The sequence below is a fragment of the Dictyostelium purpureum genome (assembly GCF_000190715.1).
Source record: "Dictyostelium purpureum unplaced genomic scaffold DICPUscaffold_44, whole genome shotgun sequence".
Classification (NCBI taxonomy): domain Eukaryota; phylum Evosea; class Eumycetozoa; order Dictyosteliales; family Dictyosteliaceae; genus Dictyostelium; species Dictyostelium purpureum.
Genome location: NW_003519381.1, coordinates 16,222 through 29,392, shown reverse-complemented (window position 1 = coordinate 29,392; position 13,171 = coordinate 16,222). Strand labels below are relative to the sequence as shown.

At 22.6% G+C, this 13,171-nt stretch overlaps 8 protein-coding genes across 8 annotated transcripts; 5 read left to right on the top strand and 3 right to left on the bottom strand.

The window, feature by feature from the left end:
• Nucleotides 1-367: 367 nt before the first annotated feature.
• DICPUDRAFT_46038 (uncharacterized protein) lies at nt 368-1,487 on the top strand. The gene is made up of 3 exons (XM_003285352.1): nt 368-650; nt 720-966; nt 1,033-1,487. Exons 1-3 carry the CDS (start codon nt 379-381, stop codon nt 1,432-1,434), a joined length of 921 nt encoding a protein of 306 aa, XP_003285400.1. The 5' UTR covers nt 368-378; the 3' UTR covers nt 1,435-1,487.
• Nucleotides 1,488-1,676: 189 nt separating this feature from the next.
• Nucleotides 1,677-4,569, top strand: DICPUDRAFT_149262 (uncharacterized protein; the record flags this gene model as incomplete). Its single annotated transcript, XM_003285351.1, has 4 exons — nt 1,677-2,232; nt 3,155-3,586; nt 3,653-4,032; nt 4,093-4,569. 4 exons carry the CDS (start codon nt 1,677-1,679, stop codon nt 4,567-4,569), a joined length of 1,845 nt encoding a protein of 614 aa, XP_003285399.1.
• A 338-nt stretch (nt 4,570-4,907) lies between these two features.
• Nucleotides 4,908-5,565, bottom strand: DICPUDRAFT_76312 (uncharacterized protein; the record flags this gene model as incomplete). The annotated part of the gene is made up of 2 exons (XM_003285323.1): nt 4,908-5,320; nt 5,541-5,565. 2 exons carry the CDS (start codon nt 5,563-5,565, stop codon nt 4,908-4,910), a joined length of 438 nt encoding a protein of 145 aa, XP_003285371.1.
• Nucleotides 5,566-6,129: 564 nt separating this feature from the next.
• On the top strand, nt 6,130-6,507 carry DICPUDRAFT_149259 (uncharacterized protein; the record flags this gene model as incomplete). The annotated part of the gene is made up of 1 exon (XM_003285350.1): nt 6,130-6,507. The coding sequence occupies one exon, from the start codon at nt 6,130-6,132 to the stop codon at nt 6,505-6,507; it is 378 nt and encodes a 125-aa protein (XP_003285398.1).
• A 533-nt stretch (nt 6,508-7,040) lies between these two features.
• On the top strand, nt 7,041-7,421 carry DICPUDRAFT_149258 (uncharacterized protein; the record flags this gene model as incomplete). The annotated part of the gene is made up of 1 exon (XM_003285349.1): nt 7,041-7,421. One exon carries the CDS (start codon nt 7,041-7,043, stop codon nt 7,419-7,421), a length of 381 nt encoding a protein of 126 aa, XP_003285397.1.
• Nucleotides 7,422-7,733: 312 nt separating this feature from the next.
• Nucleotides 7,734-9,692, bottom strand: DICPUDRAFT_76309 (uncharacterized protein; the record flags this gene model as incomplete). Its single annotated transcript, XM_003285322.1, has 1 exon — nt 7,734-9,692. The coding sequence occupies one exon, from the start codon at nt 9,690-9,692 to the stop codon at nt 7,734-7,736; it is 1,959 nt and encodes a 652-aa protein (XP_003285370.1).
• Nucleotides 9,693-10,036: 344 nt separating this feature from the next.
• On the top strand, nt 10,037-10,612 carry DICPUDRAFT_46037 (uncharacterized protein; the record flags this gene model as incomplete). Its single annotated transcript, XM_003285348.1, has 2 exons — nt 10,037-10,168; nt 10,255-10,612. 2 exons carry the CDS (start codon nt 10,037-10,039, stop codon nt 10,522-10,524), a joined length of 402 nt encoding a protein of 133 aa, XP_003285396.1. The 3' UTR covers nt 10,525-10,612.
• Nucleotides 10,613-10,775: 163 nt separating this feature from the next.
• Nucleotides 10,776-13,102, bottom strand: DICPUDRAFT_149255 (uncharacterized protein; the record flags this gene model as incomplete). The annotated part of the gene is made up of 2 exons (XM_003285321.1): nt 10,776-12,687; nt 12,771-13,102. The coding sequence occupies 2 exons, from the start codon at nt 13,100-13,102 to the stop codon at nt 10,776-10,778; spliced, it is 2,244 nt and encodes a 747-aa protein (XP_003285369.1).
• Nucleotides 13,103-13,171: the final 69 nt, after the last annotated feature.

Here is a 13,171-nt window from a genome sequence, read left to right as displayed (position 1 = left end):
ATATCAAATTTACAGTTAATAAAAAAAAAACAAATAAAATTTTATCCAATTATACTTATTTTTTTATTTGTTTGTTTATTTATATATATATATTTGTTTTTTGTTGTTTTTAATCACGGATTTAAATATAGATATTATCGCACAAAAATATAGTTTTATATAAGGATTTACAATAATATAATCATTGCAACATTTAATTTGTTAAAAAAGGAACTATTTCCTTTTTAATTTCTTATAATAAAAAATTATTATAAAAAAATAAATAAAAAAAAAAAAATAAAAAAAAAATAGTGTGTTTAATTATTTCATTTTTTTTTTTTAAATTTATTTATTTGTTTAATAATTATACACAATAAAATAAAATAAAATAAAATAAAAATGAATGATTTCCCAGAGAATAGTTTAACAGTAACATTATTAAATAACAATAGTAGTGACAAAAATAATGGCTGTAGTATAAAAAATAATGATCTTTATATCAAATCATTTGGTGAGCCAATAGTATTAAATATAGGTGGTGTTGAATATTATACAACAAGAGGTACTCTAACAAACGAAAAAGAATCATATTTCGATATATTATTTTCTGGTAATTATAATATCAATTTAATAAAAAAAGAAAATAAACCAGATACACTTTTTATTGATAGGTAAATTATAAAAAATAATTATAATAATAATAATAATAGATTTATTAATAGTATTTAAATAATATTTAGGGATGGATCTCATTTTAGATATATACTAAATTATTTAAGAGGTGACATAAATAATTTACCAAAGTGCCCAATTATTAGAGGAGAATTGTTTGTTGAAGCTGATTTTTATTGTTTACAAGGTTTAAAGCAGATTTTATACCCATATCATTTTTACCAATCTAAAATATTACCACAATTTCTATCAAATGATTTGATTAAATTAATAAAAGATTCTCTTCAGATAAAAAAAACTACATTAATATATAGAGTAAGTAATTACTTCACATTATCAAGGGATAATATACTTATGGTTTGTTTTTCACAATTCATATAGGCATCAGAAAATAACTTTTCAGCAAGTTTATTTCATGAATTATGTGACTTTGCAGGACCAACTATAACCATTGTTAAATCTAAAGATAATATATTTGGTGGATTTACATCAAAGTATTGGTCACCTTCAACACAATATCAACTAGATGACCAAATGTTTTTATTTGATTTATCAAATCTACCACCAGTTTTAATTAAAAAAAGTGGGAATCAAAATTTTCAAACTATATATTCAAACATTAAATATGGCCCTGTGTTTGGATTACTTCATCAAGGTTTAACAATTTCGTCAGATTGTAATATAAATAAAGACAGCTATTTCGAACAATATTACGATTTTAAAGGAAAAGGTAAAAAAAATTATAAAATTGAAGAATATGAAGTTTTCAAAATAGATATTTAAATAAATAGATAAATAAAAATAAAAAATTTTTATCTCTATTAAAAAAAAAAAAATTATTAATAATTTTTTTTATCTTTAAACAAATCATTATTATTAATTATTATTATTTTGTGTGTTAAATTAAAATTTTAATTTATTTTTATTTCATTGGGGAAATATTAAAGTTTGAAATAAAATTTTTAATTTTTTTCTTTAATTAATTTAAAATTAAATTTTTATAAAAACTATAAATTATATTATAAATGGTATTATCACTAACAGGATATTATGATTTCAATATTTCAGTAAATAGAAATAATGAAAGTGATTTAAAATTATTTTTTATAAATAATCTTGGTATAGAAAAAGAATTTAAAATCAATTATTATAAAGATATATTAATATTAAAAGAAAAATTTATAAATAAAATAATTAAACCAATCATTTATAAATATTTTAAAAATAATAAACATTCATTAAATAGGGTTATTAAAGAGAATTCTGGATTCTTTGGACAGGAATTAAATATATTGTTTGGAATAATTTTACAGGAGTTTGGATTAGAGAATTTAAATTTAGTCAAAAAATGTTTTATAAACAAAAATGATATATCATTTCATATTTCTTTAAAGGTATTAATAAATTTTAAAGAATATACTATTGATTGTTCAAAAGAAATTACATATGATGTTAGTTTTTATCAAGGAGTTCTTGATGAAAAAGAAATAGAAAACATTTCAATTTTGGGAAAGAACGAATTGGATGTTTCAATTGAAGATATAATTAAAAATATTTCAAATTTTAAAAATGAAAACCAAAGTAATAATAATTCAAAATTTTTTTTATTTAATTTAATTCAAGAAAACAGTGATAATAATAAAAATATAAATTTAATATATAAATTATCAAATAATAATTATATAAGAAAACCACAATCAAATATCAATTGTTTTGATGATTACTTGTTTTTTTTTAATCAAGGAATAACAATATTAAATATAAAAAAAATTAAAATAGAATATATAGATATAAATGATAATAATAAAAATAACAATAGTAATAATAATTATCATAACCAATCTAAAATCATATATCCATTAAACAATCAAAATTATAACGAACTTTTAAAGCACATATTTATAAATAATTTTTTAAAAATAAATCTATAACAAATTAAATTTAAAAAAACAAAAGATATTATAAAAAAAGTTAAAAAGCGCAAAAAATAAAAAAATATTGTTAATATGTTTAATAATTTGAAAATAAAGTGTAAAAAAAAAGATAGTTATAATACATAATTGAAAAAGGTAATAAACACTTTTCATTGTAAAATATTTTAAAAAAATTCACTCACATAATAATAAAATACAAAAAATTTTTGGGGTGTGGTAATATTGAAGGGGGAAATAAATCCCTTAAAAAATAATTAAAAAAATAAAAATAAATAAAAAAGAATTTTTATTAAAAAATTTTTATTTTATTTTATTTATTATTAATTTTGATTTATATAACAATAAAAAAAATAAATATAACTATAACAATAAACAATACTAGATAATATAGATATACAATAAATTAATAATAAAAATAATTATAATGAAAACTATACTATTTTTATTAATAATATTTTTTAAATTAATAATATCAAATTGTATAGAAATCCCCAATTTTAAACAATGTGAAAATGGTGGGATTTCTATGAATAGTAATGAAAATTGCAAATGTCCATTTTCATTTACAGGTAAAAATTGCGAAATTAAAAGTAGTGTAGAAAAGTGTGCAGATGCAATAGTTAAAGATGTTCCTTTTGGTGATATTTGTTGCTGGCAAAAATACAGAACCGATTCAAATTTAACAGAAATGAAAATTACAAATAATAAATATCAAACAGACAACGATAAATTGGAGGATATTTTAAAAACATATGGTCCATGGAGAGAAACAGATACTGAATTATTAAATATATTATTCGAAAAAGATATAAATAATCACTATGTTTTAAAATATAAAGATTATGTAGATTTAAATATCAATTCATATCCATATCTATGTAACCAAACAGAGAATACCAATCCAATAGCATTTACTATTCTTATACATAAAATAGACATTGAAGCAATTAAAACCTTATTCAATATATATTATAAACCATTTCATTATTATGTTTTGCATGGTAAATACCAAATTTATATTAATTATTAAATTAAAATATCATACTAATTTTTTATTTTTTAAATAGTTGATAAATGTATAAAAGATGAAAACCAAATAAACAATTTAAAAAATATATTAAAAGTATTTGAAATTAATCATAAATTAAAAAATAGAAAATATGAAAATCTACCCAGCAATATTTTAATAATGGAAGAAAGATTTTTAGGTACTTGGGGTTCAATTACATTAGTTTATATGGAACTAGCATCATATGGAAAACTATTCGATATGGTTCATGAAAGAACAATGGTTACCAATAAATACTCTCAATGGTCACATGTAATTAATTTAAGTTTAAATGATATGCCAACAATCCCAATTTCAAATTTAACAAGGTTACTCTGTGAAAATTATAAAACAAATTATTTGGAAGAGCTATCACTTAAAGAGACTATAAGATACCATGTAAGTTTTATAATAAATTTTTTTTAAATTAATAAAAATACTAATATTTTATTTCTTCAGAAAACACATTTAGAATTTTCAAAAGATATTTTACATTTCGAACCTATGCCTATTCCAGATGATATTTTTGAACTTTATCAATGTGGAAAGCATGGAATAATGAATTATTACAACAGAAATGGAATTTCTGATGGCACTCAATGGCATATACTAACATCAACTTATGCAAACTATTTAATTGGTAATATTAAATCAATAGAGAAGTTATTTTCATTCAAATTTATCGATATACCAGATGAAATATTTTTCCAATCCTCAAAAGTATTCTATCCACAATTAGAGAAAGAAATATGGACTAAAGATTGCCATCGTTTAACAATGTGGTTAAATAATCCATTTAGAGATGATAAATACAGATATGGAGTTTTCATTAACGATTTGGACACTCTTAAAGAAGGAACATTTTTTGTTAGAAAAGTTTATACAGAAGAAGTTAGAAATGCAATTATAGAAAAGTTTAATTTATTAGAAAAATAAAAAATAAAAAAGATGGAAAATAAAGATAATTTTATAAAATTATTTTTTTTTATTTATAAATTATTATTTTATTATTTATTTTTTCAGTTTTATTGTCTTTATCATTTCCAGGGAAAAATAAGTGAAACTCTTCAATGTTGCAATGATTTGAATTAACCAATTTTATTAAATCTTGATGTTGCTCTTCTTTATACATTAAATGGATGGAGTAAAAATTTAAACTATATATTTCGTTAAGATTGAAATTAATTTAAACATATCTTTGAAATAAAATGAATCAAATTTGAATTGCTTGATATATAGGTTTGATGCAACTGCTATTAAAATCATTTTAACATCTACAGAACTAATAGAGAATGCAAAATAGCTCTTATTACATCACGGAAAGGAATTGAAATTGATAATTGTTGTAATTTTGGATTCATTTTCTTTAATCCTGACAGATCTCCAGGGTCATTGAAAACATTACCACTTAAATTAATGGACTCAAGTAAGGTATCAATGTCAAATAGTTGCTCCATTCCAAAATCGGAAAGATGATATTGATGATAGATTTTCTTTACTTTGAATTTTTTTAAAAAAATCTTTAGTTTTATTCCTGTTGTTCTGCTTTTTTTTTCATTCTTTATTTCTGTGAAGCTATCCCCATTATAAATGATAAATTCTACATTTGATGGTACTTCTTCATGGGTATCAATGATTTTGGTAACTTCATTTAAACAATCTTTGTCATTATGATTTTTGCTATAATCTATAATTATTTTTTTTTTTTTCAAATTGCTCTATTTCTTTGTTGGTTATTTGTTTGATTTGGTACCTTTTAAAATCATTATAGTATGTTTTAAATGCTATAACATTTAAATCTATACCATTTAATTGTATTATCATCACACAATAAATAATTTATTATATTTTTATAAAAAAATAAAAAAATAAAAAAATTCACTTGGTTAAATACACGATCAATTCACCCACTGTTGTAGGACATGAAATCATAAAGTTTTTAATTTCTTTGATTAATTTCTATCATTTTTATTTTTATTCTTATAAGGAATTGAAAATGATTTTAATTTTAATTGTTTTTATATTAGCTTGTAAAAATTAATTAAAAAAGTTTCACAAAGAGCCAGAAATGTGTATCCCAAGTAGATCATGAAGATTTTACCTAAGAAAAATAAGGTTCACAAAAATTTTCCCCAAAAAATAAATATAGAAATGTGAATATAACAAAATTATCAAAAGTTAAGATGAATTATGTCAGGAGAATGCCTTTTTAATTCTATTATATTTTATTTCTTTTAGGGGTGTAAAATTTTTTTTATATATTTTATGTGAACACCAACCCCACCTTCACACTACTTTTTTACTTTTTAAATTAATTAGTAACTAATTATAAAAAATTAATTTATAAATAAATTATTTTAATTTAATTTTTATTATTTTTTAATTTATAATGTATTATTATTTCAAAAACATAAAATTCTAATTTCAATAATAATTAAAATAAAATTTTTTTAAATTATTTTCTTTAATATAGACCATTCTTTTACAAATAAAAATATGTGCTGCCATGATCAATATGATGTCAAAAAATTAGAAGAAAGACCAATTGATTTTTTTCCATTTGTTTCACTTTTTAATTCAGATAATGATAGTTTCCCCGATATTGGAGAAGGATGTACCAAAGCTTGTAAAGAAAAAATGATAAAGCTTTCACGTTTAGTCCTAACAAACTATATGAATGCTTTGTCCTGGTACTACCACGATGTTAAAATTGGCACTGATTACGAATATTCGGGTCATTCATCCTATATTTGTTTTATTATTGATGGATATAAATATGATCCAGAATATTTCGATTATACATTAGAAATAAAAGATAACCAAATTCCAGATTATGAAAAAGTTCAACAAGAAAAAAATAAAGATAAAAAATAAATAAAAACCATTATTTTTCATCCAATAAAGTAAAAAGTTATATTTTCCTTTTTTATAATTTAATTTTCTACATATATGTTCAAATTTATACAATAATTGGGAGTGGAAAATTAAAATCATCAATGTAGATGGGAAAGATTGAGAACACCAAATAAATTAAAAAACAATAAACAAATTTAGAAAATTAAAAAAATATAGTAAAAGTAGTGTGTATGTGTTGTTGATATAGAAAATAAAAAAGTTAAATAATTTCAAAAAATAGAAATACATGTGGTTAGTTTTTTTATTATATATTTTTTTTTGAACACCAACCCCACTTTCTCCATTACACATTTTTATATTTAAATATTTTAACACACATACCAGCCATAATAATTAACAAAAATATTAATTTTATAAATTTAATTTAATTTAATTTTTTTATAAAAATAAATTTTAATTCAAAAACAAAAAATATTTTTAAAAATAATTTTTAATTGTTTTATTTTTGAACCTACTTTTTTTAATTAATACCCATTCTTTTAAATATAAAAATGTGCTGCCATGATCAATATGATGTCAAAAAATTAGAAGAAAGACCAATTGATTTTTTTTATCCATTTGTTTCACTTTTTAGTACAAATAATGATAGTTTCCCCGATATTGGAGAAGGATGTACCGAAGCTTGTAAAGAAAAAATGATCAAGCTTTCACGTTTAGTCCTAACAAACTATATGAATGCTTTGTCCTGGTACTACCATGATGTAAAAATTGGCACTGATTACGAATATTCGGATCATTCAACCTATTTTGGTTATATTTTTGATGGAATTAAATATGAACAAGAATATTTTGATTATACATTAGAAATAAAAGATAACCAAATTCCAGATTATGAAAAAGTTCAACAAGAAAAAAATAAAGATAAAAAATAAATAAAAACCATTATTTTTCCTCCAGTAAAAGTAAAAAATTATATTTTCTTTTTTTTATAATTTATTTTCTTCATATTTTACCCTCATTACCTATGGATTAATACTTTCGGAGACGAAAATGGGGGAGTCATTAATTAATAATAATTATTTTAATGTATCAAAAAAGAAAAGTTTCAAAAAAAAATTTTTTTAAAAAGCTTATAATTTGAATTAACTGCATAATATTTATAAAAAGTAATTTTAGTTTTTAGTAAAAAAAAAAAAGAAATATAGTTTTTGGTGATAAAAATTAAGTTTGAATTATTTATTTGTTTATTTACATTGTTTATCAAATATTTTTGATAATAAATTGCTATTTAAAACTCTAATTACAGGTAATAAAGTATTGAATAATTCAATATTTTCTAAAATAGTTTGATTACCACTAAAAAGATATATTGTTTTTAAAGTTTTTGGAAGAGGTAGTTGAATTTTGGTTTTAAATCCCCAAATGATAAGAGTTTCGATTTCTGGTGGTAGATTATTTTCTGTTAAGGTTTGAGTACAATCATAACCAAATTCTAAAAGTTTGATTGATTGACTAAAATGAGAACTTTCCAATGGTATATCATAACCTTTAATTGATAAGTTCTTTAAACCTGATGGAAGAGCATCTTTTTCAAAGGGAATATTCTGATTGGGGCTTAGTACTAAAGTTGTTAAACTATCTGGGAGACTATTTGGTAAAATTGGCATTTTATATTCAAATGAAAATATGAGGGTGTGTAATTGATAACAATGTTGAAGTGTTCTAGTAAATAATTGGGAACTTAGTGCTTCGAATTTTAAAAATTCTATTTGTTTTGGGATTTCAAATTCTTGTAACGTTTTATGATGGGGAATGAAAACTGAGAGTTCTTTTAAATTTGTAATGCTATGTAATAATGATAACTGGTCTCTGTATGACTGATTTGACTCCTCCAATATTGTAAAACCCTTTAATCTAGTAATGCTCGATGGAATTGATAATAATGTTTGTCTTTCGGAAATCTCTAATGATTTTAAAGCATCCAAACCACTGTGCCATTCTTCATCCAAAACTGAATTATCAGAGAATTCGAACAATCTTAAATCTTCAACTGATTCGGGAATTGTTGGAAAGTAATCTTGATCTAAATACTCGCATATCGTTAGTTTTTTTATACTTTTAGGAAGATTTTCCAAGCTTTGGTTAAAATCTTGACCAAGTTTTAAATCTGTTAAGCTATCTGGAAAAACACCAGCCTCGATCGGGTGATCATATTGACTAAACAAATCAAAAACCAATACTTTTAAACCTGATGGTAGAATACCATTCTCGTCTATTGGCTGATTATAATGAATTGAAAGTTCAAGATGCTCTAGCTTCGAGGGCAATACCCCTTTTATTAGTTTCTTATTAAAAAGTATTCCCATTTTAAGGTGTTTTATTCCATCGGGTAAACTTCCAACAATCAGGTGTTGGTTAAAATAATTTGATAGTTTAAGACTTGTCAAGGTTTGAGGGAGTACTCCAGGATAAATAGTTTGATTAAATAAACCACCTAAGTCTAAGTACTTTAAACCTATGTTGGGTAGCACTGGCTCCAATAAAAGAGTACCATTTGATAGAACAATTGACTCTGACAGAGGATGATCAAAACTACCTAATTGAAGAGAATTTACCGTAGGTGGGATTGCCTTGGGGCCAATTTTGAAATTAAAAACCTTTGGCATACACAAAGTGGTAATTGAACTTGGTACGAGTGGTTCATTTATATATACTGGCTGGTCGACTTGGAATTGGGACAACTTAGTCATTTCTAAGTTTAAATAATTGACATTCGTGGGCATCGAACTGTGTAGAAATTTTATAAATGATTGGAAATTTTTGATAGATTCTTTTGAAGATACCCCAATTCTTTGGAAATATTCTTTATACTGGTACTTTCTTATTCCATCCACACCATTTAAAATATCTTCTTCTGAAATATAAAACAATCTTTCATGATAGTGGTTATTGAATTTTTTAACTTGATTTAAAATTTCACTTCTTATAGTAATATTTCTCCATATTTTTGTCATAAAAAAGTGGCCATTTGTTGGTATTTCAGTGTTTTGTATTACTATATTTTCTTTTTTTAATTTTACAATTTCTAATATTTTCAACGATAATTTCTTTGCTAATTTACAATCGTCATCACCTAGTTCTGATAATAAATCTATTTGTTCATTGGTTATTTTAACCAGATTTTCTAATTTGTTAATTTCCATTTAATTAATTAAATCATTTATATTTATATTATTTATTGATTTTTTTATTTATAAAAAAAAAATTTTAAAATCTTTAAAAAACAATTGACTATATTTTGAGGATCTAATATGTTTTTCTTATAAAATAACTGCTTCAAAAAGTAGATACTTTATATAAAATAATAAAGAAATAATTTATTTTAATAAACAAATAAAGTTTCGCTGAATGATTAATTATGGATAATTGCAATAAATAAAAAAATTAAAATAAAAAATTAATTTTTTTTTTTAATTTTTTTCTTTTTTTTTTTTAAATTTTTTTTTTTTTTGATCTAAATTAAATTTTATTTCCATTTTTTTTAATTATGAATATCAATCAAAGAATTGAAATTATTTCCAATCATTTAATGTCCCACGAAACCTCACATAAAACATTATCAACTATTTCAACCCATGTATTAGATACAACTACTGGTTTACCAGCCAGAGACATGAAAGTAAGAAAAAAAAAAAAAAAAAAAAAAAAAAAAAAAAAGAGATATTAACTTTTGCATATTAACATTTTCTTTTTCCTTATATATAGGTCTATTTAGAAAAAGATATGGGTAGTAACCAATTTGAAGTTATAAAAAATGTTGTTACAAACTCAGATGGTAGAGCAAGAGAATTTCCTGAATTAGAAAATGGAAATTACAGAATCACATTTTTAACTGAAGAATATTTTGTTAATAATAATGTTAGTAATTACTTTTTCCCAAAAGCAACTATCGATTTTATAGTTAATCAACCAAGACACTATCACGTTCCATTATTATTATCACCATTCAGCTATTCAACCTACAGAGGAAGCTAAATTATAATTTTTAAAAGAATAAATAAATAAAATAAAAGGTGTAATTTAAAAAAATAAAAAAAAGTTTAATTTTAGTACCTATACAAGTAAAAAAAATAGTTTAAAGATTATTCTTATTCAGATATAACCTTTAATATAATATCTTTATTAATTTTTTATAAAAAAAAAAACAAAAAAATAAAAAAAAAAAATATATTGGAATATTATTATTATTATTGTTATACTATTATAAATTATTATTATTATATATTTTAAAAATCAACTAAAAATGGATAATTATATTTTCTTTTAATATTTATATTTGAAGATTCTGAATTTAATTTATCGTTGCACATAAGACAAACTCTGACTTTTTTCGAAACACCAAAATCATATAGAGCCAACTTTTGAGATGAACAGGCTTCACAGAATACACCACCACAACATCTACAATGATGAGTTCTTTTAATTATTGTAAATGTCGAGTCACAGAGATTACAGTTTGGTTCTAAAGACTCATCCTTCCATTTGGGTAACCAATAAATTTTCCAATCTTTGGGCTCTAAAATAATATTATTATTATTTCCATCTTCGTCTATATAAAATTGTGTTTTACCATCTACTTCATTTAATTCATCCTGCATTATGTTATAGTTTTCGAAACTACCATGATGACTATTACTATTACTACTATTCAAACTATTATTAAAACCATTTAAATTACCAAAGCTGTTATTATTTCTAAGTGATGGCGATGAGAATGATTGTGGTAGTGAAGGTGTTGAATAAGATTGATGATGTTGTTGTTGTTGTTGTTGATATGGTGGAGATGAAGCATTTGAAGAGGATGATGATGAATTTGATGATAAATTTAATGGTGAATTACCCAACGATGAAGTTGCTCTAAAACTAATATCATCAAATCTTTGCCATAAATGAATTGGAACTTTTAATTTAAAATCACTGCTAATTGATGGTATTGAAATGATGAAAAAGTGCTTAATAATTGAGAGAAATCCATGTGTTGTTGGAAAGACTTGGTCATCTTCAATTTTATGAGGTATTTGAATTTGTATGTGGGTGGATATTAAGGTATCGGCATCAACCTCATTCTTTGGTCTTAATAAATGTTTACAGTCATAATTATTTGAAAAGATTTGGGTTTGCGACACTTGATACTTTGAACCATTCTTCTTTTTTTGGTCATAACCTTGGCAATTGTTTTGAAGATTTCGATTTTTTTTATAGTTATCAGAATCATAGTCTTTATAGTTGTAATAATTGTTACCATTGATTAGTTTTGATGACTTTTTTAAATTGCCTGCTACTTGATTGTTTATTGGTTTAAAGAATGAGATTTGTTGAAATAATTCTACGCGTATGGAAGAGAACTTTATCATTAATGGATTCTTTATCTTTATAAAGAATGTAGCGGTATCACCAATATAGCAGTTATTTTCTAAAAGACATAATGCCATTTCGACCGGACGGGATTTATCTTGCCACAAGTAATCAGAGAGTCTAAATGTTTGAAAACTAGTTTTAGATAATAAATAATCTTGATATACTTTATTTATACCTGTTATCCAAAGCTCTGAACTTTTAACAATCTTTTGTTCTTTCCATTCCTTTCCCTTTGAATATTCAACTTTGCAATGTACCAAATAAAATATTGATAAATATCCAATATAATTTAATGATGGTGATAAAAATTTTGGTAAATAAAATACGAATGGATATTCATAATTTCCAACTTCAAACTCTTGATAATCAATTGATTGTTGAGAAGCTATATTTTGTGATGGATTTTGTTTTGGTAATGATTGGGGTGGTGATGGAATATCATTATTAAATTGTTGTTGGTAAATTTGATATAATTGTGGTTGTGGTGGTTGTGATGGTTGCTGTATTGGTATTTGTGATGATAACTCTGAATAAATTGGAGCTAATGATGATGTTTCTATATTTACATTGGTTGGTGGTACATTCAGATTAACACTATAAAATTTATTGGTTTGATATATATTCGATGATGACTGATGATGGTATATTTTTTCATAACCACATAATTGTAACTTTATTCTCTTTATATACTGTCTATCTGTTAAAAGAATATTAACTTTTCCACACACTGCTTCACCATTTATAAAATGTGATTTATCTAAATTAATTTTTAAATTACAACTTTTTATAAAAGAAATTTGTTAATGTTAATATTAATAATAATAGCGCTTTTCGATAATATAATAATAAGGTTTAATACTTACACTTGATTTTTATCAGTTAATTCCAATGGATATTTTGATGATGAAGATGGTGGAGGAGGAGGTATAGATGATAAATTTGGTGATCTTTTAAATGGTGACGCTATATAACTATTATTATTACTATTATTAATATTAATACCATTATTATTATTATTATTATTATAACTACCTATATGATTTGAATTTAGTGAGCTTGGACTAACTATATTATAGCTCCCTATATGATGTGAACTATAACTGCCAATTTGACTATTATTACCATTATTATTATTATTATTGCTATTATTATTTGGGCTGACTGGTATGGGCAATGAACTACTAGTTGTTGCCATTATTTATATATTATATTATATTTAATATAATATATTATTATATATTCTATATTCTATATTCTATGAGGT